A 27,465-nucleotide genomic window follows, 5' to 3' on the forward strand; every position below is an offset into this window, starting at 1 on the left:
GGTCCAAGGAAGGAACAGTGGTGAATGGCGACAGGGTCATGGGCGGCCAAGGCTCATTGATGCACGTGGGGAGTGAAGGCTGGCCTGTATGGTCCAATCCAACAGATGAGCTACTGTTGCTTAAACTGCTGAAGAAGTTAATGCTGATTCTGATAGAAAGGTGTCAGAATACATAGTGCATCGCAGTTTGTTCAGTATGGGGCTGATGGGGCTGAAGACAACAATGGGCATGTGAGCATCAGAACTGGACCTCGGAGCAATGGAAGAAGGTGGCCCGGTCTAATGAATCATGTTTTCTTTTACATCACGTGGATGGCCAGGTGCGTGTGCGTGGCTTACCTGGGGAACACATGGCAACAGGATGCACTATGGGAAGAAAGCAAGCCAGCAGAGGCAGTGTGATGCTTTGGGCAATGTTCTGATGGGAAACCTTGGCTCCTGCCCTCCATGTGGATGTTACTTTGACACGTACCACCTACCTATGCATTGTTGCAGACCATGTCTACCCTTTCATGGAAACGGTATTCCCTGATGGCTGTGGCCTCTTTCACCAGGATAAGGCGCCGTGCCACAAAGCAAAAATGGTTCAGGAATGGTTTGAAAAGCACAACGAGTTTGAGGTGTTGACTTGGTCTCCAAATTCCCCAGACCTCAGTCCATTCGAGCATCTGTGGGATGTACTGGACAAACAAGTCCAAACCATGGAGGCCCACCTCGCAATTTACAGGACTTAAAGGATCAGCTGCTAACATCTTGGTACCACAGATTACCTTCAGGGTTCTAGTGGAGTCCATGCCTTGACGGGTCAGGGCTGTTTTGGCAGCAAAAGGAGGACCAACACAATGTATTAGGCAGGTGGTCATAATGTTATGCCTGATCGGTGTATAGTCAAAGGGATTTTATATGCAACATGTTACTGAGAAGAAGTAAATTTAATAAAGTTAAGATGATGTATGGATCCATTCAGTCTGCCTCAAACAGTAGAGATGATGAGATACTGAACCTCTTTGGTCTTGGTCTCCAGATTCTCCTTCAGGGTCTGCAGTTCTCTCTGCCTCCTCTGATTCTCTTCATGGGGCTGCTGCAGCTCCGTGAGATCACATTCAGCTTGTTTGTTTTCAACCTGAAGGATTAAGATGAACAAGATGAGAGAAAGTTCATGTATCAACATTTAAACCTTAAAACTACAAACTGACATCGGTGACAAATAAATGATCAGGTTTCGGCCTGGACTTCCACACATTCGTTTGCTCTTCTCTGCACTATAGATGATGTTAAGAATGTGACTCCAAACTACAAGATGAATTAAGTGACCTGTAAAATAAAGTTTTAATAACAAAACACCGTTTTATAATTTCCATGTATACTTGTCAGTCAGAGTATTCTTCATACTCTGTTTATAAATACATGATGTTGCTGGTCTGTGTATTCTCATCATCTATTTGTATGATATCATATGAAAATTTTTGCACTACTTGTCGTATGATATACACATTTAAATGCATGCAGTAACACGAAAGATTAGTGTGCCTGCACAACCAAGTCTCACAGCAGTTCTTAAAAAAGTCCTGAAATTTAATCTACTGATTCATGTCCAGTAATCCACAGATATTATATAGTACTTTAACCAGGAGTCATTTAACCAGGAGATTTTACCCCTGTTGTGTATTCATCTGATATCAAACTCTGGTTTCTGTTGACTCAGCAGTTTGTCATTCAGGTGAACAGAATCAACATCACAGCAGTGATCAATTAAACTACCATCATGTATCACACTGACACACTGTGACTGCTTATGTGTGTATCACTAATATCTGTAATTCATTAATGTCAGCCATCTTCATTCAGACAGTTCATTATGATCACATTTACCTGGTTTTGATTTGAGTCCAGCTGATTCTTCAGGTCCTTCACTTCTTCCTCTCTGTTCTGTTTCTCCTCCTGCAGCAGTCTGTCAGCATTGGTTTGTTTTCTATCCAACTGTGAATGAAGAGAGACATGGAGAAATCACAACAATTAAAATTAAAACACATTTCAAGAATAAAACATTAAACGTCACATTTGCAAGAAAGGATTTAAAGGAGGCCATGATGCTCAGGTTAATGATCAGAAATCTCTCATATTTACGGAATATGAAATTATACTATATATATAGTAAATGATTGTGGCAGCTTTCTGCTTTCTGTGTGCAGTATATGTTGTTAATATGTTGCTTCAAAAATAAAAACAAAGAAAATATTTAAGAAGAACGAAAAACAAAAACAGTTTGTGACTTGAAATAAATCTTTTGAGGAAAATATACAAATATGAACCTCTTTGGTTTTGGTCTCAAACCCCTCCTGCTTGGTCTGCAGCTCCTTCTTCAGTGTCTCCACTTCTTTTTCAGTTTGTTCCTTCCTCTGCTGCTCCTCCTCGTCACTGAACTGGACCGTATGAAGAAATGTGAGTGAACATACTACAAAATGACCCACATGACACACAAACATCTGACTTTTGTTGGATAACAAGTGAGTAAACTCAGTTATACATGTAGTAGAGAGGCTGCATTTTAATTTGTTTCTAAGTTTTCTGTGTAGTTTTATGTCAGGTGTGTGAGTGCTAACATGTGATCTCCCCTCAAAATAAACTGTACTAATTCAAACTCTCTCTGCTGCTCTTCTGCTCTGATAAAGTTGTTCATTGCTGCACAATTTCTGTTAATGAGGTTCATGAAGAAATTCATGAATGAGCAGCAGAGAATCCAGTCAGCATTTAGTGCTGATAAAAGGTGAGGAGGCTCCATTATACAAACATAATGGATATATTACAATAATGAATTAGTTTTGTGTCGAAGTGTTTCCTCTGAAGACTCTGTTTAAATGTCAGAGTGTGTCATTACATTTATACAATAAACACTTACTGGACTCCAATTATCTATTATTGTCTCCAGCTGGAAGAGGGAGAGATAAAGAGAGACTTGGTTACAATATTAAAACGTGAATAAATAAACAACCTGATGACACAGTTACACTAAAAATAACTTTATATATAGTCAAAGGGATTTTATATGCAACATGTTACTGATAAGAAGTAAGTTTAATAAAGTTAAGATGATATATGGATCCATAACGTCAGCCATCTTCATTCAGACACTTCATTATGATCACATTAACCTCTTTTTGCTTTAAGTACAGCTGATTCTTCAGGTCCTTCACTTCTTCCTCTCTGTTCTGTTTCTCCTTCTGCAGCAATCTGTCAGCATTGGTTTGTTTTCTATCCAACTGTGAATGAAGAGAAACAATTAAAATACATTTTAAGAATCAAACATGAAACGTCACATTTGCAAGAAAGGTAATAATCTCTCATATTAACAGAATATCAAGTTATACAGTAAAGAAATGATTGTGGCAGCTTGCTGTCATTTGTATATGTGCAGTATATGTTATTAACATGTTTAAATAAACAAAAACAGAGGAAATATTAATGAGAAACTAAAAACAAGTTTGTGACTTGAAATAAATCTTTTGAGGAAAATTTACAAATATGAACCTCTTTGGTTTTGGTCTCAAACTCCTCCTGCTTGGTCTGCAGCTCCTTCTTCAGTGTCTCCACTTCTTTTTCAGTTTGTTCTTTCATCTGCTGCTCCTCCTCGTCACTGAACTGGACCGTATGAAGAAATGTGAGTGAACATACTACACAATGACCCACATGACACACAAACATCTGACTTTTGTTGGATAACAAGTGAGTAAACTCAGTTATACATGTAGTAGAAAGGCTGCATTTCAATTTGTTTCTAAGTTTTCTGTGTAGTTTTATGTCAGGTGTGTGAGTGCTAACATGTGATCTCCCCTCAAAATAAACTTTACTAATTCAAACTCTCTCTGCTGCTCTTCTGCTCTGATAAAGTTGTTCATTGCTGCACAATTTCTGTTAATGAGGTTCATGAAGAAATTCATGAATGAGCAGCAGAGAATCCAGTCAGCATTTAGTGCTGATAAAAGGTGAGGAGGCTCCATTATACAAACATAATGGATATATTACAATAATGAATTAGTTTTGTGTCGAAGTGTTTCCTCTGAAGACTCTGTTTAAATGTCAGAGTGTGTCATTACATTTATACAATAAACACTTACTGGACTCCAATTATCTATTATTGTCTCCAGCTGGAAGAGGGAGAGATAAAGAGAGACTTGGTTACAATATTAAAGCATGTGAATAAATAAACAACCTGATGACACAGTTACACTAAAAATAACTTTATATATAGTCAAAGGGATTTTATATGCAACATGTTACTGATAAGAAGTAAGTTTAATAAAGTTAAGATGATATATGGATCCATAACGTCAGCCATCTTCATTCAGACACTTCATTATGATCACATTAACCTCTTTTTGCTTTAAGTACAGCTGATTCTTCAGGTCCTTCACTTCTTCCTCTCTGTTCTGTTTCTCCTTCTGCAGGAGTCTGTCAGCATTGGTTTGTTTTCTATCCAACTGTGAATGTAGAGAGACATGGAGAAATTACAATAAATTAAAATTAAAATACATTTTAAGAATAAAACATGAAATGCCACACTTGCAAGAAAAGTTTTAAAGGATGCACAGATTAATGATCAGTAATCTCTCATATTTACAGAATATCAAGTTATACAGTAAAGAAATGATTGTGGCAGCTTTCTGTCATTTGCATATGTGCAGTTTATGTTATTAATATGTTGCTTCAAAAATAAAAGAGGAAATATTTAATAGAAACTAAAAGCAAAAAGACTTGAAATACATCTTTTGAGGAAAATATACAAATATGAACCTCTTTGGTTTTGGTCTCAAACTCCTCCTGCTTGGTCCGCAGCTCCTTTTTCAGTGTCTCCACTTCTTTTTCAGTTTGTTCCTTCCTCTGCTGCTCCTCCTCGTCACTGAACTGGATCATATGAAGACATGTTAATCTCAGTTATACAAAAATAATGGATATATTTCAATTTTTTTGTTTGTTTGTTTTGTGTCGAGGTGTTTCCTTAGAAGACTGTTGAAATGTCATCACGTTTATACAATGAACACTTACTGGACTCCAATTATCTATTATGTTCTCCAGCTGGAGGAGGGAGAGATAAAGAGAGACATGGTTACAATATTTAAGCATGTGAGTAATTAAACAACCTGATGACACAGTTACACTAAATCCAATATGAAAAATTAACTTTACATATAGTCAAAGGGATGTTATATGAAACATGTTACTGACAAGAAGTATCCATTCAGTCTGCCTCAAACAGCAGAGATTCTGAGACATTGAATAAAGAGACATATTAACCTCTTTGGTCTTGATTTCCAGATTGTCCTTCAGGGTTTGCAGGTCTCTCTCTCTCCTCTGATTCTCTTCATGGAGCTGCTGCAGCTTCCTGAGATCACATTCAGCTTGTTTGTTTTCAACCTGAAGGATTAAGAGAGAAAAGATGAGAGAAATGTTCACGTATCTACATGTAAAACTTCTACAAATTGACATTTGTGACAGATAATAATCAGGTTTCGGCCTAGTGAAAGACTCAAAATCTAATGAAAGTGAGGTTATGCTCATATTTCTGTGGATTTTTGATTTTAATACAATTGAGAAAGTTTTCTGTAGTAGAAAGATTTTCAACCTCTGTTGTGTTTTAACTCACACGTTTGTTCTTTTTTTCTTTTTTTCTCTTGTTCTCCTCTGACACTGCCGTAGTTACTGTGAACGTCTCTCCATCTGTGTCTACTACATTGAGAGGATGCATTTCAGGATCATCACTTTTAGAAAGCTTCTTGTTTCCTCCTCCTTCAGTTTCATCCCAGCAGCTCTTGGTCTCTGTGTAAAAATAAAAGCAGTGCTATTACAGAATAAAAGACTTTACTTTCATCTCAGGAACTTTGATGTCAGTCTAACATGAGATATAAGAAGTCTGTAAGTACTCCATGAATCAAAATATTAAAATAAAAGACCCTGTGAGAGGCACTACCATTCATTTTTGACTTACTTATCATGCTTTGTCTCCATTTCCACCCAAAAAAGAAAACTGCAACAATAAACCCGATGCAAACAACCAAAGTAACAGCCAAACGGATTATGGCAGAAGAAGAACTGGGCTGGATCTGAAAGAAATCCTCTGCAAATGATACAACACACAGAATAACATGTAATTTATACAACACTGGATCTCAGCTATTTTAAAGTAAAACCATCATTTGAGACTAAAAATGAATGATCTTTTACCAGGAACAATAATGTGTGTCTCTCTGATCTGGTTGATGTCTTTCTGTTGGACTCTACAGGTGAAGTTGTTGCTGTGGCTCTTCTCCACAGTCACTCTGCTGCTGACAGTATAGAGATCATCAGGACCTCTGACTGTCTCTGTAGGTCCAGCAGAGAGAGGTTTTCCCTCACCATCCAACCAGAATACCTCAGGCTGTGGATGCCAGCCTTTAGACTCACACTGTAACACCACTCCTCCTCTCTCAATACCTGCTAAACTGATGACAGGCGAACAGACAGCACCTGATGCTGAGGGAAGAGAAGGATTTCAGCACAGTGGTAAACAAAACAATAACCAAATAAATACTATGAAATATCCCCAAATGTAAATGCTACTAGTTTGACAGGCATAAGCAGTTCTTGCAAAGGGTCGGTTTGTGTCTGAATGTCTTTCCTGGTTACTCATATAATATAGCCTACAACCTTAAAAAGCATTTACCCTCATTTAAAATGCGGTTGTACTCTTCATCTCTGAAGAATAATGGCTAATAAAGTTGTGTTGATTCTACCAACATTCTTTACATCTTTCAGCCTGTTGCTCTTCATTTATTGAAAAAAGTGCTAGGCTTGTCATCAGTTGGACACTTGATAGACAGACAGTGGTTTAATGGCACAGAAGCACCCATGTGTAAGGTTTCACGTTTTTCATCTACATACTGCATATTGGTTTTTAATTTATTTTTTGCTCACATTATAGTCTTTGCTCAAGAAGTAGCAACGTCAGTCAGGGAGGCAAACCATGAAAGTTTAGTAATTGGCTACATTTATAGTTTTGACTGAAATGTCTCAGCCACTGTTGGATGGATTTCCTCTGCACCATCATGGAGCCAAAATTAACCAGAGACTGTGTTAGTGTTTAAGTTACCTCTACAAGAGTGTGTTAGGAGAAGATGGACAGTCAAAATACAGAGGATTTTGTGTGAAGATTGAAGGGACAGTCTGTTTGTCTGGTGAAGCATCTTGCAGTCCTGAAAGTCATACAAAAAAAGAAAACATGCTTTAGAATTAATGTTTGGGCAAAATAACCAGTCCAGTCAAAAATAATGTTATAAGTAGGTTTACTTTTTTCTCAATCTCAATTTGGACAAAGAGACAAAAACAATCACCATCTTCTAAATGATATACACTCTTTGTTGATCTTATATTTGAATTCAGACCATCACTGACAGAATACATTCCTACTTATATAAAAGACAAACTTACAAATAACAGCAATGTGTCCAAGCGTATGCAATCTCATCTATGTATTGTGCAATTTAAGCAGGGTTATACTTTCACTTTTGTTACCAGGATGGCTAAGACTGTTACCGACTGAATTTCTTAAAAATATTTTGACACTGCTGGACTTGCTTAATCTATTAGCCTTCATTAGAGTCCTCTCTATGATACAAAGTCCAGTGTCTTCAATATTTTCTATACATTTGATAAAACTTTTCAATATCCACCAGTGTGAAGCCAAAACTAACACACTTCCTGTTCAAATAATCCCATAAAACATTGCCTGATTGAATGTGATAATAATAATAATCATATTACAATCACTCGACATTTGAAATACATTTAATACAAAAGGCTAAATTAAATTCAGAAAATGACTTACCTGCTGCAAGATGTGTCGGTCATTTCATTAGACTGCACAGTAAACGTCTGTAAATCATTGACAGGGTCCTGGCATTAAATTGCTCTAGCTTTTCTTTCTCCTTGACTTCCAAGTGCAGACATTCAGTGTTTTTCCTGTTTTTGTTGTTACAGCTGAAATAGATTAAATGTATAGCTGGGTTAGAAAGGTAACTAAATATCACTATTTTTGCAGTTTAACTACCTTTAATAAACCACTAAAGCAAATGCTTATAGGCTCACTGAGCTCTGCAGCAGGAGAGAAACCCATTGAACAGCTCACACAAACTGTTTATACTTTCGTCCTCCATCCAACACAACCATTAACACTAACATCATGTGTACAGTCACACTAATAATAATCAATAACTATTCTATATATGATGTCTTGTCACTTGTACAGCTTCCAGTTCTTGCCTTTTGTTCCCCTTTTCCAACCATCACTTGTTTGGAATCAGAGTCAGTATGTATTACGCACTTCAGATCACCTTTTCTCTTTCTTCTTTCCTAACAGACGAGTCATCTTCTTTTAAGGCAAAATTGATCCCATGAATAACTTCTACACTGGATTAATGATCATCAAAGTGTTAATACAATAAGATAGTAATTTCTCCAACGTTACAATATCTTTTTCTTCTCTACATTATTATTATTTTAGTGTGGAACAACAGAACAAAGTCCCCATTAAAACTACACAATTGAGAAATCCTTAATGTTTAGCAACATAATTAGAAAACAAGTGTTCCACAATTTAAATTAAAATGGTATATACGTGAGTAAGTGAATTGAATTTGAGATTACAAATGACTTTGCAATCAATCACAGACTGACGCTTGCAACATATAAATAAGTCAAACATTAAATACAGTATGGTGATTGGCTTTGTTTTTTCTAAGCTCAGTTTGAGTGTGTTTATGAGCAGCTGAACTTTGAGCTTGTTTCCAGGTAACTGATCACGAGTATAACATAATAAACCATCACTTGTCTTAGCGACTAAGGAAAAGGGGAGAGTTCACTAGATATAATTGTTAGGTGTACAAATGTCTTAACAGCTGTTATATTTTTACAAAATTTGGTTCAGACTTATATGGTCCCTTCAAAATGAATTAATAATAAAATAAATAAATAAATAAATAAATAAAATAATAACTTTGGGTGATCCCCTTACTTTGTTTTTTAAATATTTTGTTTAATGTTTAATGTAATACATGTAATAATCTAATATTCTTCTAATCTTATATGTTATATGTCATGTATGATCGTTCCTAGTTTTACATTCGCATTCACATTGAGTCGTGTGCATCTGCAACCGCACTGTCACCAGTGCTGTAAGTGATGTTGCACCAGTGAGTTTTTGATTTAGATTAACACTACTGTTTTTATAGCGATCTTTGTCTTTTTCTGCAACAGTGGTGGGACAAAGCGAAGAGCTGTATTTAAAGGACAGGTTCACAGTTTTTCAAATGTCTCTTAAAACAATGGTCTGGTGTCCACATGAACAGTGAAAGAGGATTTTTTCTCTGTAATCATTCCTCCTGTTCATACTGACTAGTAAAAGATCTCCTTCAAATGTGATTTCAATGGAAGTGATGGAGGACAGAATCCAGTGTGTCCACACAGTCATTTAAAGTGGATGTGAAGCCTATATGAGGTTTCAGCAGTCTGAGTTAGTCATATCAAGTGATATCTGACACACTTACTGTCTTTTTAGCCTCAAAACAGCATTGGACACTGTTTCCTTGTTGAGCGGTTGTGGAAGTATTGTAACAAAAAGACTTTGGCACTAAAAAGACTGTAACGTTGAAAAATATCTACTTTGACTCATTTAGGTGACTGAAGCTTCATACTAGCTTCAGATCAACTTTTAATCACCTTAATGGTCATAACAGGGATTAAGGTGTTAATTCCGTAATCTTCTTTTCTTTTTCTTTTTTTAATACTATTTTTTGGGAAATTCAATTATCTAGGATGGTAATATATATATACATATATGAAATTTTGCCTCATCAATGAAGGGTTATTACTAAGTAAGATATCCACATATACAGTAAATAAAAAATAATAAAAAAAAAAAAATACAAACCAGAATACCACACTGCACAATTGAACATGTTTTGAACAAAATGTGTTTTGATTAAAATACATTTAAAAATGCAAACCAGAGTATCACACTGCATTAAAAGTTAATTATATCACAAGAAAAAAACAACTTGGATTTCTTATGTATAAAAAAAGTTTTCATCACAGATCAATTTTGGTTTTCCCGATGTATAATTTTGGTGTTTTCAAGTTATTATTCACATTAAGCATTTAGCATTATACATTCCTCACGATTGGTGATAAAAGTTGGGAAACAGGGAGAATATTGTAGTTTAAAAGGAGCAAAAAAATGACTGTCAGATAAATTAAAACACTGTGTGTCAGCTGGGCTGATTATTATACTTTAGTGGTTTTCACAATCTCTTCATGACAGTTGATGAGCTCAACAAGGAGTTTGTCTTTTCTGGCCCAACGCTTCAGGTCCTTCCATCTCAGCTCAGAGGGAGGAAGAGAACGGGGACCACAACCACGGGCCCATATCTGTAAAATACAAAGTTCACAGATAATAACAAAATTATAAAATATATAAAATGATAATAATTATAACTGTTTCAGTTAAACATGTTTTGCATTTAAAGTTACAAAACTGAATAAGTGAGACAAAAGAAAGAAAGAAAGAAAGAAAGACTTACATAGACATTCTCCCTAGCTCTGAGTATAAATGACTCCTTAAATATGTACGTGATGGGTTTCTTATTGTTGACCTTCACTCGTAACTTCCAGCCTTCCAGTTTCAGGTCCTGCAGGAGAGAAATTGGACACAAGAAGGAGGATGAAGGAAAAACAAACAAGTTAATGTTACAGTGTTAAATCCATGAGTGTGTGACATTTAAAGTGTTGACATGAAAACAGGAGAAAGTAGATTCTGAGGTAAATACTGTAGAGGGTCGTTAGCTTGGCTTTAATGGTCCATTTAAAATAATCCTGGATACACTTCATCAATGTAGAGCTACTAAACCTAACAGTACATGTTCTCATGTTTATACACAGTTCATCCACACAAACACCATCACCTTATTTGACTTGTTGGTGAGACAGATATAGTTTCCACTTGTGTCGACCTTCACAAAGACCTCTGTTGAGTTTTGGTCAGCCAAGTTGGTGTCATTATGTTGGTTTACATCTTGTGTCTGTGAGAGACAACACACACACACACACACACACACACACACACACACACAGTTGAGTTCAGTCTGAAAAGAGTTATTTCTTGTGTCTCAGATTTTCTCTCATGGTCAGTAACAGTTTAGTTTGTTCTCAGTAATAAATCAGTGTTGGAAGGAGAAGTTAAAAAAGATAGATGACTGCAGTTATTTGATTCAGGTTAAATGATGAACCTCCTTGTTCTCCTGCTCCTCCTCTAAGTTAATCAGATAATCATAATGAGGGAAGCCTTTGTCCATTACATCTGCAATAGAAGTGTATCTTTAATTTCATCTGTAATTCAAGAATCAAACGCTGAATCAAAATGTTGTCTAAACTAAACTGAACACATAAGTATAAAAACACACTTCCATAATATTTAATCTTTGTCTCAGGTTTGCTCTAATAGAGAGTTTAAGTCGTCACAGTCGCAGCAAAAAATGTTTTCAATCTTTTTGACCAGTTTATTAAAAATAAATGTTATATCATTGTCATCTACACTTGTCAGAGTATATTATTGTATTTCTACCATGATCTCTTACCAGAGTGCTGGAAGACCAGCCTGCGGCAGTTTGATCTCTTTTAAACTGAGACTGAGGAGAGAAAGTTACAGATTAAACACAGAAAGTTTACATTACTTCTCACAGTAGATCAGGGTTGTGGAGGTTAGACAGTCTGCAGGGTTTGAACACAGGGGTACAACAATATGAATGTTTATTATTATTTCCTAGCATTATTATTTTGTTACTTTGTTTTCGATCTCCAGCTCCATCTTCAATTTAACTTCACTTTCAGCTTCTTTGATCCTCTGCAGCTCAGATCAGAGATGAAGAGAGATACAGGACATTGATCTGACATAATATTTAGGTAAAAATTACTTCTGGTTCGGGCTGAGCCTGTGGGAGACGCTGTGATTTACTCTCCAGATTCCCTTCCAAACATATTACTTCCAAAGAATATGTTTTAAAATATACAGCTATTGAATTAGATGAAAACGCTTACGCTCTGGAGCAGTCACTCAAAACGCGAAAATTAAACAGAAGAAAATAAAGACGCAACGAGCAAACTACAAACATCGTAAGTGAGGAGGAAGAGGCCAGAAACAGTCTCGAAAGTTTGATGCTGAGTATAAAAGAAGATATTGCTGTGAAAATTAAAGACTTCAGATGCGAATTTCAACAACGCTCCGATGAGACAAAACAAGACCTCTCAAATTTAAGAACTGAAGTGAGAGAGATGCAAGCTGCGTTAAACAGAACAAGAGAAGATGTCTCAGCTGCGGAGCAAAGAATAAACACATTATAAAAGAGAGAGATGACTAATAATCAAGTATTGGTCCATCTATTGAAGCAAGAAAATGGCAAATGGCTGAAAAACTGGAACATTTGTAAAATAAATGAAGACAGAACAATATAAGGATTCACCAGGTAAAGGAGGAGATATGGTGAATTTCCTTAAAGCTCATATCAGAGAAATTGGAGATACCAGAGGACCAATTACATATTGCTGCAGCACATCGATAATTTCAGAGGAGACACACACAAAGTGTTCTGACATCACGCTCAATTGTGGTTAAATGTTTAACCTTGGAGACTCGTCAAAAAGCTCTCTGCACTGTATGGGCCAAGAAAGTAATCACGTTTGAAGGCAATCAGATTTACTTTGACCAAGACTACTCCTCTAAAATACAAAAGGAGAGAATCGTATGGGAGAAAAGGGTGAAATCAACTCTTATTTATCGAGCAAAGTTGAGAGGTTTACAACAAGCTGTAGCCCTCCATGCCCAAGACACCATCAGCAGGGCCCAACACCTGCTTGAACAGAAAGACCCGACATCCAGGACCCAGTACGGACTCCCATCAGCGCCGTTTGAACAACAGAGGAGACAAGGGGTAGAAAACAAGACAACTGCAGACTCACTGAGGGAGTTGGGGCATAAGACCTGAGATCAAACCTTTATGAAGGTAACGAGACTGCGCTTGAGCCAGTGGAACATAAGAACAGTCCAACACTTTCTCTTCCTATCTATCCGTCTCTCTTTCTTACATTCACACACACATACAGACATTAAAAGAGAAAATATTCGGGTTAGATTGAGCTTTATATAAAATGTGACTTCTGCAGTGTTTCAGCTACAGTGAAATGAACACATCACTTCATTTCCTAGTTTTGTCCTGTCCTGCCCTTTGGTTTATTTTTCTTCCACTGCAAATGACTAATGTTTGTTCTACTTTTCTTTTTTTCTTTACATTGTTCTCTTCTGACACTGCTGGACTTACTGTGAGAGTCTTTCCATCTGTTCCTGCTGCATTGAGAGGCTGCATTTCAGGATCAACTCTTTCAGTTTTCTTGGTCTCTATGTAAAAACAAAGGCAGTGATATTATAGAATAAAAGACTTTCATCTCAGGAAGTTTGATGTTAGTCTAACGTGACATACAAGAACTCTGATAATTAGACTGTAAGTAGTCCATGAATAAAAATATTAAAATAAAAGATCCTGTGAGAGGCATTACAATTCATTAGTGACTTACTGTTTTGTCTCCATTTCCACACAAAAAAGAAAACTGCAACAATAGACATGATGGAAACAACCAAACTAACAGCCGAACTAACAGCCAAGCCGATGATGACAAAGGAAGAACTGGACAGGGCCTTAAAGAAATCATCTGCAAATGATACAACAAACAGAATAACGTGTAATTTATTCAACATTGGACCTCAGCTATTTGAAAGTGAAACCAATATTTGAGATTAAAATTGTATCTTTTACCTGCAACAATAATGTTTGTCTCTCTGATCTGGTTGGTGTTCTGGACTCTACAAGTGAAGTTGTTGCTGTGTCTCTTCTCTACAGTCACTCTACTGCTGACAGTATAGAGGTAATCAGGACCTCTGACTGTTTCTGTAGGTTCAGCAGAGAGGAGGTTTCCCTCACTGTCCAGCCAGAGCACCTCAGGCTGTGGATGCCAGCCTTTAGACTCACACTGTAACACCACTCCTCCTCTGACTCTGTCAATACCTGCTAAACTGATGACAGGCGAGGAGACGGCATCTGATACTAAGAGAAGAGAAAGACATTTTAATGCAGTGGTAAAAAAACAAATAAATAATACGAAATAATACGATCCCCAAACGTAATTGAACTGTACAGCTAATTTAATATGGTAAAACTATGTGTTCTGTATCTGATAATCACTCCGTTTCCTAAATCTTTAATCGTGCTTCCTATTGAGCCTTTAATCACAGTTGGTTCTGTGCTGATGGGATCTCACACATGTGGCTAATTGTAAAGTTGGAAATTTACCAGCCTTTGTAGCTGTATTTTATGTCAGTGTGATTTTTCAGGGATTTTAGAAATAACTGTTGAGCTTTTTGAGCCACAATGATGCAGCAGTAGTCAGTCTTATAACACTATGGTGGTTGTCTCATAAATCTGCTCATTTGTGAGGGTACAGATTAAGGCAAGGCAGCTTTATTTATATAGTGCATTTCATACCCAGGGGCAACTCAGCCCAACTCAATGTGCTTTACATAAAAATAAACTTTTGACATTAAGAATTGGAAGCATTAAATATATACATTATTTGGAGTTTTGTCATCTTATCTTATTGATTGGCCATCTTAAAACACTTAACTCAAGCAGTGAAAGACTTTTATGGCAGATGTTTTGACCTGTCAAACCTGGAAATGCACATGTGGAATTTTTAACGTAATGATGGCTGCTTGATGATGGCTGATCATTAAGGCCATTAGCTGCCAAAAACCTTTAGATTTTTTTTAAGACATTGTTTTACTAAAGATGTAATAAAATAAAAACCGTGCATGTTTCTGAAATTAAAGACCCATGATATTACATTTATTAGAAAATGCTAAAAGTGTTAAATCTGCCACAACTAGGTGCCTATGTGCTCTGCTACAAGACATAAACAGTTCTTGCAAAGGGTCAGTTTGTGTCTGAATGTCCTTCCTGGGTTATATATATACTATATATATCTTCTACCTTAACCAGTTAAGAAAATACTTTTCCCATAACATCAATTTAATGAGCTGAGCTGAGCTGAAAAAGCATTAACCCTCATTTAAAATATGGTTGTATTCTTCATCTTTGAACAATAGTAGCTGAGAGCTGTGTTGATTCTACCAACACACTTCTTTTCATAGACTTCACCAATGACATACAACATATACAAAAATGTGCCAATTTACCAACAATAAGCTCAACAAAAGATTGTATACTGAGTTCTGGAATGAAGCATCTGTATTTGCCCCCATCAGAAAGTTTCACTTTAGAGAGTTTCAGTGAAATGTTTCCCTGCTTCAGCCCATCGATGGACAGTGATGTTCGGTCCTTGTATGATGGATGTTTAATATATGTGACGTCCTGACCAGCACGGCGCACATGCACAAATATGGGGTCTAAGTCAGATCTCGTCCACTCCACTGTCAGGGCAGAAACATCCTCTGCAGGTTGCAGTTGACATGGCAACATGATGTCATCATCAACTGTTGCTGCTATTGGCTGAGACGGACCAATTAGCTGGGACTGACCTGGAAATAAACGTAAATGTTCATTTCTGCAAGTAAGAGCTAGAAATTTAAATCGTTTAACCTCGTCAAGACTATTTTCATTTGAAATTAATCATAAGTGTAGTGTCTGTCTGGACACCAGTCAACGTTTTTCACATTTTTCAATTAAACTGTATATTGATTTTTTGTGTTGGTCACATTATAGGCTTTGCTCAAGTAGCAATGCTAGTCAGGCAGGCAAACCATGAAAGTTTAGAACATGTCCACATTTATAGTTTTGAATGAAATGTCTCAGGCACTGTGGCATTGTTATGAAATTTGGGACAGATATATTCCCCTGAGAGTAAACTGTAAAACATTTTGTTGATCTACGTACTTTTCATCAACACCATCATGAAGTCAAAATTCACCTGAGATCATGTTAGTGTTTAAGTTACCTCTACAAGAGTGTGTTAGGAGAAGATGGAGAACCAAAACACTGAAGATTTTAAGTAGAAATTGAAGGGACAGTCTGTTCATCCGGTGAAACATCCTGCATTTCTGAAATTTTTAAAAAGTGGTCAGTGATATAATGAACAGAAAACATGTTTTAGAATTAGTGTTTGGGCAAAACTATTAGTCAACTCAAAAATAAAGTCATAAGTTGATTTAATGTATTCATTTTTTATTATGTTTATTCATCTCAACTGTTTTCATGGGTGGACTACACATGAAAAGACAAAAATAACCACCATCTTCTACATGATATATACTTTTTCATTGATCCTTTGTATATGCAATTGTATCTATGTTTTGTGTAATCTAAATAGGGTTATACTTTCATTTTTGTTGCCAGCATAGTTAAGCATAGATAACCTATTAGATTTTTAAATATTTTCAGTTCTGAGATTTTTAAAATCAATCATACAAAAAAGAGAAAAACATGCTTTAGAATTATTGTTTGGTTTATAATAAAAAAAATCAAGTGGGATTAATTTATTTTTTCCCATCTCAACTGGCATGAATCTCAATTTGGAATTAATAGTCCTCTCATGGGTGGACTGCACATGAACAGACTAAAATAATCACCATCTTCTACATGATATATAATCTTCTATTTGAATTCAGACCTTCACTGACCTTCCTACATATAAAAATAAAAAATACAAATAATGGCAATGTGTCCAAACGTATGCAATCTCATCTACGTATTGTGCAATTTAAGTAGAGTTATACTTTCACTTTTGTTACGGATGGTTAAGACTGTTACCGACTGAATTTCTTTAAAATGTTTTGACACTGTTGGACGCTGCTTGTTTAATCTACTAGCCTTCACTAGAATCCTCTCTATGATACTAAGTCTAGTGTCAATATTGTCTATCAATTTGATCAAACTTTTCAGTATCCACCAGTGTGATGCCAAAACTAACACACTTCCTGTTAAATCACTCGGCTGATCGAATGTGATAATATTAATCATATTACAATCACTCAACATTTGAAATACATTTAATGCATGGTCACAACTTTAGATATGACGTTAGATGAAACATGTAGAAAAGTTAAATTCAGAAGACGATTTACCTGCTGCGATATGTGTCGGTTATTTTATTAGACTGCATAGTAAAAGTCTGTAAATCATTGCCAGCATCATATGGCCGAGCAAAGGCAAGGTCCTGGAGCGTTTTTGGGCCGTTAGAGAAGAGCGTTCTTGTCAGAACAAAAGAGTGCAAAAGCGAAACAGTTCATGGAATTCCTGTAAAATCCAGAAAAGATGGAAGTTGTGGCATTTCTGGCTGATATAAAATCTCATCTCAATGACCTGAATCTCAAGCTACAGGGGAAGAACAACAATGTGTGAACTGATGTCAGCAGTGCGTACTTTCCAGAGGAAACTTGAGGTCTTCAAAAGTGACATACAAGTAAGCTGTTTTTAATCATATTAAATAAATAATTTTCTACCACACGCATTACCTAGATTCCACTTAAGATCTTTTTGATACCTCATGCCCTTTTTAAAGCAGTGCTTCTTCTTATTTTTTTATTTTTTTAGCAACAGGAGGAACTGCTCAATTTCCCCAAACTTTTGGAACAGACCAAAGGCAAAGGAGATCATGTTGAATTCCTGGAGAAGCTGATTGAACATTTCAAGGTACGCTTTGATGACTTCATATTGGGAAAAGGAGTCCTTCTGTGCATTGAGAACCCATTTCTGGTCAGAAATGTGAGAGAGGTCACTGCAAAAGTGCAACAAATCTTCCCATGGGTCAGAGCTGCTTCACTACAAACTGAGTTGATTGACCTCCAGGAAAACACTGCACTGAAAGAGGCCCAGTGTGACGCTATCACCTTCTGGACAAAGATGGTAACTTCCACTAATTTCCCCATGCTGCATAAGATGGCTCTTTGCATTCTCACAATGTTTTGCTCGACCTACAGCTGTGAATCTGCATTCTCAACAATGTATGTGGTGAAGAACAAGTACCGCAGTCAACTCACCAATGATCACTTTCATCAGTGTCTCTGCCTGGCCATCACATCATTTGTGTCAAAGTTCAAAATTTTGGCAACAGACACAAGATGCCATTTCTCTCATTAAGCAGCAGTGTACAATAGTTCTTCATTGGACTTTGGCATCTTTGTTCACCAAAGGATTCTATGGAGGGGTTGATTTTTACTTTATACTTGAGTCACTTTTGATACACAGCGCTAAGAACAGCACTACAGTTCTTTCCTCCTTTCTTGTGTCTTTTGTGCCTGTATTTTTAAAGAAAAGTTTGTTTTTGTTTGTTTTGGATTATTTGCAGGGGTTGTAAATGTATTTTGTTTTGTTTTTATATAAGTATTTATTTGAATTTATGTTAAAATGAAAAATAAGTTTTGTTTTTGAGTATTTATTTGATTTTTTTGTTTTTATGAAAAGGACATTTTGTTTTGCTGTTGAAATAAAAAATACATTTTATAGTTGTCATATATACTATACACCACTGTATTAAGTTGGTCGGTGGTGGATACGTACATTGATTTGTTGTGGCTTGACCGACTATTAAACAGACCTTTGACTCGTTGAAAACATTTTTTGTGGACCTTTAAGATTTGTATTTGAGGAACACTGCGTTACACATTCTGTCTATACCTGTTCAGTTACCTTGAGGACTGAAAGATCATTTAAAACTGCTCACTGGTGTTCTGTGCTGTAATTGGGTCCTACCATCTCCACCCGTTACAGATCGCTGTAATAGCTATGATAATGGAGGTTTTCTTTAGGCAATTGATACTGGTGCAATGATGGTTTATGTACAGTACAATATACTTTATTGTCCCGCTTAGGGAAATTTGTCTTGGACTCAGCAACTGCACCATAAATGCCTTGACAGCCACAATGACAACAGACAAAACATCACCAGCCATACCACCCAACAACAATTACATAACAGTATTGCACATATCCCATAACATCTGACTCCAATCTGATAGTAGAAAAGGGGAGTGAAGTCTTTCCGATAAGTTATGATGCCCAAAGGAGACACCAAAATCTGTCTTACATTACTTTTATGTACAGTACTTCTTGTCACTTTGGGTTAGGTTTAGGATTTCTTCATGGAATGTTAATGGATCTTTGTTTGTCCAAGAGTCAGTTAGTCATTAACACTTTTCTTGTTTCTGGCAAAAATTAACTATCCAATGCCATTGTATTAACACCACCCCCCCCATTTACATAAAATGGTTGAGTCCTATCTCTTATTTTCACAGCTTGATGTCAGTAAATATTGCAGTTGTTAGTATTGGACTATAAGAGAGTTGCAAACCTTCGCTGGTAGAAGTGTTATTACAGCATGTGTGATGGTGGGGCCCAATGTGATATCTTTTCATAGGGGCCCCAAATCTGGCAGTGCCACTGGTCAGGTGTCCATATGAACAGTGAAAGAGGTTTTTCTCGCTGTAATCATTCATCCTGTTCATACTGACTATTAAAACCTTCAAATGTGTTTTCAGTGTAAAGTGACGGAGGACAAAATTCACAGTGTGTGTCAACACAGTCATTTAAAAGTAGATGTGAAGCTTATATGAGGCTTCAGCAGTCTAAGTTAGTCATATCAAATGGATATCTGACACATTTACAGTCTAGCAGGGACTTTGGCACTAAAAAAGACTGTAAAATTGAAAGATATCTATTTGATAAAAAAGTTACGCTAACTTTGGGTATTCTTGAACCAATCCGAAAGTCAGGGATGGTCGACCCCTCTTGGCTGAGAGTCTATAACTAAAGAGTGTCAAACCACAGGAAGAGGAAGTTCTGAATTATATTTAAGCTGCATTCAGTCTGATGCTCAAACAGTCAGCAGCAAGACAGCATGGAGGTCACAGCTCACTACTTCAGACTGTGTGAGTACTAACTTGTTATGGTTTCTTTTCTCTTTATATGTTTTATATAGTCTGGTATATCAAAGCATCTCTGTCTGATGTATCACTCTGCTCCTTTATTTATCCAGTGATTTTTGAAATCATTCAGCTGGGGACACAAAGCCAGAAAAGTGGTAAGTAACAAATACAAAATTAATTTTATGTTTTAATGTTTCTGAAAATTACATGTTTTTCTGTTTTATGTAAAGCACATTGAGTTGCCATTGTGTATTAAATGCGCTATATAAATAAAACTGCCTTGCCTTGCCTTGCCTTTCAGATGCAGATTTTCTTCGTATCGCTCCAAACAGACTTCAGTACTTTCAATACGACTCAGTTTCTCTTGAATGTGATGGCTTTAATAACTCAAGTAAGTTTGGAGTGATCAAAAATATGGAGGAATTTACACCAGCATGTGGTATTAAGAGGACACCAACAGGGTCCCTCTGCACCATTGCACCAGCCTACACTGGAGACAGTGGAGAATACTGGTGTGAGACTGATGGAGGAGAGAGAAGCAACAGTGTCAACATCACTGTCACTGGTACAGTATGTTCATTGTGTTTTAAAACCACTATAAATCCATTTTGAACTAATCATCTGTTTCTTCACTATGTCCAGCATGACACTATATTACACTCTATAATGTGTAAAATAGTTTGTTCTTAGATCAACATGTCAGGTTTACTGTAAATTAGGTAAATATTGTTAATTGTAGATGTATACAGAGTTTTTTGTGATTTGTTTTTATTGTTTCATTGCAACTCTGCCACTTTCTGACATTTATTTAATATGTATCAGCTGGTTCTGTGATCCTGGAGAGTCCTGCTCGTCCTGTGACGGAGGGAGATGATGTGACTCTACGCTGCAGAAACAAGACAAACTCCACTAACCTCAGAGCTGATTTCTACAAAGATGGAGTCTTCATGCAGAGAAGTCCTGTAGCAGAGATGACCATTAACAGTGTTTCCAAGTCTGATGAAGGACTCTACAGGTGCAACATCTTTGGTGAGGGAACATCACCAGAGAGCTGGTTGGCTGTCAGAGGTGAGACATAAGACTGTTAGAATTCATGTAGAGTGTTACAGTGTTATATGTATTATTATATCATATAGGTATTACAGCAAACAATGTTTCTGCCACCTCATGAAGGGAACCATCCTGACCTTCTGTGGATTGCGGTTATCTTAACCGTGTCCCTTGTGCTGCTGGTGGTGGGATTCCTTTGTATCTGGAGACACAGAGGTACAGGTAAGTACTCTACAAAATATACTGTGTGTTATTAACTACCAAATTAAAGGAAACACTCGATGAGAAGCGTCCCAACATTTTTATTCAGTAATTTAATATCAAGGAGCATCAAAGTTTTTTGTATTGGTGTGTCTTTTATGGGGGGGGGGTTAATATTTCCTTCTTCCTCTTCTTTTTCTTGTTCTTTAAAAAAAAAAATATTTTACTGTATTTTGGGAAATTAAATTATCTTTGATGGTAAAATGTTTATATAGATATGTACTCATTTTTCAGCATTTACTAAAGGCTACACATATTTGTTTAGAATAAATATGTGTTCTGAGTTTGACAGAAATCTTGAAACACATTTTGTGAAGCCTAGCTCAACAATTCAAATCTAAATGGTTGAAATGCTTTTTACACCTTTTTTTAGAAATACATTTATTAACTATTTAATGTGTTTAGACGAAAAAGTCTGAATTCACTTTACGCAGTCTTTAAATTTGGTTTAGATTTTAAAAAACATTTTTTACAAGCTTTTCCTTTCATGTTTCAGTCTGTGGAGATTACACTGCAGATTATTGTAATGTATCGTATGCAGTCGTCACAAAAAAGAGACAAGGTGAAGGTTTACACAACTTTGTATATAAATCTTACTTTAAATTAATGTGTGTTTACATTTTGGGGGACTTGGAGAATTTTAAATACACATTTCATTTTCAGAGACAAGTTCTACTTTTAACTTCTAAAAAAGAGTAAAATGAGAAAATTCAAATAAGTAGTAGTTTGGTTTCACTCTTCATGTTGAAAGTGGCAGTTGATGATGTTACCAGTAAAGACTGAGACACACACGTATTGTTTAATTTTAGACACTGCAGGCGCTGCTGCTGAGAATTTGAGCCTTGACACAAACCACAGAAGAAACCCGCAGACACAAAAAGGTAGAGAGCCTCCCTCCTCCCCCCACCTGAATAAATATTTATAACATGCTATTTTAAGATGATCAGTGTGTTCATCTCACTGATGTCTCTCACCTTTAGATGAAGATTAATCTTCACTTCAGCCTTGTTTTTTTAATGCTTAACTATAGATATTTCAACATTGACATGTCCCATTTGTGACGACAAAGGTCTATGAATACACTTGTTTTATTAGACCCCAACCAAGTTAAGTGCTGATTTGCAACAAACAACATTATTTCCATACTAACAAATGCTGACATGACATTTGCTCTTCATCGAAAACTTAGAGTGACAAATGTTACCGATTCTGCCAGCATCTCCAAGAGGCCTCAAAGTTTAGGAACATCTAATATCATGACAGTGATGAAGAGAAAAAAGAAATAGAAACACATATGATTTTGACATTGAGATATTTGTCTGGAAGAAAGGTCAGGACGGTGATTAAACTGATAAGTTTATTGCAATTTGTCTTTTGGATTGTGTCTCAAAATGTCGATTTCCAAATCTGAATGACACACAAATCCACTTGTTTCCAAAACAGAATCAGGATTATCCAGATCCACCTTTGCCCTGAACCCCACGGATCCAAGTCCAACAGAGCAGGAAGAGTTTTTTTATTCAACTATCGAGGTAAGACTGAAGGTATTTCTAGCCTCCAACAGCAACTTTGTCTTTATTTAGTAAATCCTCTCAAGAAGGGATCTCAAACTAATCCATGTTACTTCCCCATATGCACCTCCAACTCTGAATGTAATTGGTGCTGAATTTTTCAGTCTTTATCTAAAAGACAGACAGTACAAAGTTCAGGCTTTACAGGCTTTAAAAGTGTATTAATGCATATTTGGTTGTGACATCTTCAAAGTGAATGTAATAGGTTTTCTTCAGTGTTTTGTGTTGTTTTCATAGTTGACTAATCTATCTGTCATATCTTTGATTAATGGATCTCTTCTTAACACCAAAGTGACCAAACCCCCAAAATATTGATTTTAATATCATATAATACAAAGAAGAGTTGCAAACACCTGAGAAGCAGAAATATTTGTCAGTTTTGCTTTAAAAATGTTTTCTATGCCCGTAAATGTTTCTCTAAGTTTTTATTTATCCTTAATAAAATAACTAAACTAATTACACAAGTTACACTAATGAGCATGCAATTTGCATATTTTCATAATCTCTGTCCTCATGTTTGAAGACTAATTTAATTTTTAACCAGTGAAATACAAGCTGTCATAAAAATATTCATAACTGAACGTTGACTTACTTATGCAGCAAGTTAAAATATGCTCAGACATGCTCATAATGTTGCCAAAATTGTGTGCTTAGGTCACGTCATGAAACCTGAACATGTCCATTCACTGAAAAGGCCAAAATTCAGGGAAGAGCTGAGTAAGTAAGAGTATTTTTCAACACATATTGTATTTTCTGTCTTACAGATCATATAGCACAGAGATGCCTGAAGACATGCTGTTCAAACAGACGAAGTGACATGACTGTTGGAGTTCATTGCAAATGAAAAACACAATATGTATTCCTATAGAATCCTACATCTACATTAAACATTTTACATCTGTATTTTCTCTCAAACAAAGCAATGAATTTTCACTTAAACTGAACAAAATGACCACAGACATATTCACTTTGAAGAGGGTTAAACCAAGTTCAAAACAAACCCATTAGATAGGAAATATAGTTAAATACAGTTTTTACACAAGTTTATGTGAATTCATTCCTCCAGTTTTTTGTTAGATTTTTTGCATTATCTTTACAAATAGTGAAAGTTCAGTTAGATAATTTGTTCAGCCAGTTATAGATTAAATGACATCACAGAAACAGTGTTTATTGTTATTATAGCTGAACCACTGTGCTCTACTTGCTCTGTCTGTTCCCACGTCTGAAAACACGTTCACAAGCACAAAGCTGCTACCGCAACTTTTAGATACACTCACTGTGGTCGACTAACAGCATGATGAGTTCACGTCATCAAGCAGCAACTAAAATAGGTCTTAGACCACACTGCAGCTCTCTTGCAAGCTTATTGACTTGCTGATGGAAGAAAACAGTGAACATGTTTCCTCCTTTTAATGTGTTAATCTGGTGATGACATAATTTTACCATGCCACCTTGAACCAGTCGTGGATGCTTTTGACTGTAGAGTTGGTGAGACCTGACCTAGGGCCTGTTTCAGAAAGTAGGTTTAGTGAAAACTCCGAGTAAGTTCACTCAGAGTTCAAGGAAAAACTGTTTTTTCAGTTTCACAAGTTTCGGTTTCAGTTACCCTGGCAACATATTCTGTGAACCTAACCTACTTGCTGGCAGGTTTTCTTCAACAAACACTGAGTTTCTCCTCCTTTTTAGTTGAAGCAGACTGAATGAGGTGTCAGACATGGTGTGTCCTTTTCTTAAAGAGCCAGTTAATATTGAAGCACAAATATGAAGCGACACATCGTGGACATGCTCTCAGTTCAGAACAAATTCTTGGTGTTGGACTTTGTTTTATATGTAACATCAGAAATGCAATATATTGATAGCCAAGTGGTTACTACACATGCCTCATAGTGACAGTGTCGCTGGTTTGATTCCAGGGAGTGAGTGAGTCAGTCAGTCTCTCTCTCTCTCTCTCTCTCCTTTGTAGTGTTGTATGTATAAAGGTATTTAGGTGTTACTTTCAGTGTTGGGGTGGCTGAAAAATTGACTTTCTTTTTTGCTTAGAAGATTTCGCTGACTAGTAAAATATATCACATGTTGAATTTACATTTTCACAATGGCTTGTAATGAAATTATTACTTGTTTGAGCTATATTCTTATATTTCATATTCTGTTGCATGTTTTGTACCTGTTGGGGTCTGCATGAATATTAAATGTGCTGCACGCAGACACACACACACACACACACACACACACACACACACACACACACACATGCACGCACACAGAATATAAATGTTGAATAAGTGGACCACTCGAGACAAAATGTTTCTTTTTCTTTTCATTAATACTCACACATGTACATGATGTATTGTAAGTGTATATTTTTGTGTTATTTTTGTAATACTTGTTTCTGTACAACAAATTGTGCTCAGGTCATCTGTCTCATGAATACCTTTAAATACAATTCATGATTTTTAACTTGTATGCTGTATATCTGTACCACATGATGTGAAAATGTGTGTTATATTTGAACACAGAAATCAAAAGTTTGGACACACCTCCTCTTTCAAGGGTTTTTCTTTCTTTCTTTTATTTTTATTTATTTATTTATTATTTTACTATTTTCTTCTCTAATTTTGGATATTAAAGAGTTTTCAAGTTATTGTGTTTTCAAGTTTGTTGAAATTTACAATGGTACCATTTAATTATGATTATGATGGACTGTCCCTGAAAATCTTGGCCTGTTGTCAGATTTATGGTAGCACCTCAGACCTGTTGGAAAAGATCAGGTTATTATTCTTTTGCTCTATAAATGGGTATTATAAGCAGATCACTCTCATCACTTTTTAAGAAATTGAATCAATATTTTTGCTTTCTTTGGATTTCTAGAACAGGACATGTCTTCTAGATCAGGGGCCCTTAAACATTAACACTATATAGGTGTAATTGATCTCACTCTTGGTTTGATTTGTATTCAACAATAAACCAAATCCACTTACAGTTTAACAAGCTAAAGCCTTAATAACATTTAATAAATAACAAAATCACATGATTAAATGTGATCACCACAAAGATTTTTATTAAACTTTAATTAACTTTTACTGATGATTCATGGAACAAATATAGCAAGAAAAAATGTAAAGGCTTAAATCAGGCTTATTCATAAAATCTGTCACAATAACACAGTTCAACCACTAGATGGTGACAAAGACGTGTGTTCGCATTGAGGACGACGATGTAGGCAGGCTACCTGCAATTCATCCCCCTTGTCATGTAAATAAATGGAAACGGGCTTGAATCAACTCAAAATGATGCAGAGACATTGGAGTAGCTGTTACTGGGAATATTATACGACCAGACACAACTTTTAACCAGAAAAACAGCAAAGGTAAGACATAATTTGTAGTTGTAAATTTACAATGGGAAGTTTGTTTGGATTTTTCTGGGTAGTTTTCACGGTAATGGGAGTTACACTGCTGAAATCGGTGAAATCCCAGCTTTTATTTGATGTGTAGTTTGTCGTGAAATTAAAGATACGAGGACCGTGGTGACTGCAGGCATGCGCAGTGCTTACAGAGGAGCGTTTTTGCAAATGGCGAAATCAGTTGCTCGGTGTTTGACTTGTGTTTGCTTGAGCTGTAAATGGTTGTGCTGGCTCAATAGCTGAGCTTCTTCTGAACAAAACAGTGTGTCATATGACTATATTCGTGATTTTTTAACTGCCCTGAGACGTTTTCATTTATAGGGGACGCTCATGGGCTTAAGAGGATAAATAAATAAACTCCGTACCTCCGTTTACAAAGCTGTACTTGATGAAGTCAGGATTTCGTTGGGGGGTCTGCACCACTTTTGTCTTCTTTTTTACGTTTTAAAAATGTCTCCATCACATTTGCTACAGGTGAGCGGCTAGCTGAATGTCTTCTTCTGTTCTTCTGTGAGCTTGTTAAACAGCTGACTGACGCATTATCGCCACCATGTGGTCAGAAGCTGCATTGTAACTGAGTGTCTCATGGATAGCATCTCTGGTGTCTTCAGTTGATAACCTATGGAGGCCTTCTAGGTGGCGCTTGAGCTGACTCGATGGTTCTAGATGACAACATGAAAAAGAATGTACCCTGAATGAGCCTTCACCTGCACACATTCAACACTTAATTTTACAGCTTATTAACACGTTGTTGATAATATGTTATAATTAAAACTAGAAAATTGAACTCTTACTGCGATTTCGATATAAAAGTGATTAATCATTCAACTGTTGTAGTACTGTGGCTATGAAATGTTAAAACAATTTATAAAATGTCCTCAAGATTAACATGTACATTTCTGTACATTGAGTATGTATGGTGGTCAATGTATCTACGTAATGTTTTAAGAAATCAAGAGAAAATGAAAGCAGTGCTGCTAAATGATATAATCCCAAATGTGGAATAAGTTTAAGACATCTCAACCACATCTGCTGTTGAATAGAAGATGTGTTCAAATATTAAACGTGAGCAAATCTTTGAAAAGGGAACAAACATTTAGATGGTTGAAAACAAGTTAATGTGTTACTGAAAATATATAAAATAAAATATATAGACCACAGCTAATGATCAA

The 27,465-nt window shown here is 36.2% G+C and overlaps 1 protein-coding gene across 3 annotated transcripts; it reads right to left on the reverse strand.

The window, feature by feature from the left end:
* Positions 1-879: 879 nt before the first annotated feature.
* On the reverse strand, positions 880-17,242 carry LOC128384092 (butyrophilin subfamily 3 member A2-like). 3 transcript variants are annotated; one of them, XM_053343671.1, is made up of 8 exons: positions 17,210-17,242; positions 16,084-16,186; positions 15,326-15,667; positions 13,890-14,171; positions 5,984-6,112; positions 5,642-5,814; positions 1,873-1,980; positions 880-1,123 (listed from the first exon to the last, which is right to left on the reverse strand). In XM_053343671.1, the coding sequence occupies exons 2-8, from the start codon at positions 16,175-16,177 to the stop codon at positions 974-976; spliced, it is 1,278 nt and encodes a 425-aa protein (XP_053199646.1). In that variant the 5' UTR covers positions 16,178-16,186; positions 17,210-17,242; the 3' UTR covers positions 880-973. The 3 variants fall into 3 exon arrangements, with proteins under 3 accessions (XP_053199646.1, XP_053199645.1, XP_053199647.1); XM_053343670.1 differs by having other exon boundaries at positions 13,890-14,177; XM_053343672.1 differs by lacking the exons at positions 13,890-14,171; positions 15,326-15,667; positions 16,084-16,186; positions 17,210-17,242 and adding exons at positions 6,220-6,507; positions 7,124-7,226; positions 7,859-7,932.
* Between the last annotated feature and the right edge of the window lie 10,223 nt (positions 17,243-27,465).

This window comes from Scomber japonicus, chromosome 22, assembly GCF_027409825.1.
Source record: "Scomber japonicus isolate fScoJap1 chromosome 22, fScoJap1.pri, whole genome shotgun sequence".
Lineage (NCBI taxonomy): Eukaryota > Metazoa > Chordata > Actinopteri > Scombriformes > Scombridae > Scomber > Scomber japonicus.

Coding starts and splice junctions, on each gene's coding strand:
- LOC128384092 (XM_053343670.1), bottom strand. CDS start 16,177: ATGTTTCACCGGATGAACAGACTGTCCCTTCAATTTCTACTTAAAATC. Junction 15,668..16,083: donor CCTAACACACTCTTGTAGAG/GTAACTTAAACA, acceptor GTTTATTTCCAG/GTCAGTCCCAGCTAATTGGT. Junction 5,815..5,983: donor ATGGAGACAAAGCATGATAA/GTAAGTCAAAAA, acceptor ATTTTTACACAG/AGACCAAGAGCTGCTGGGAT.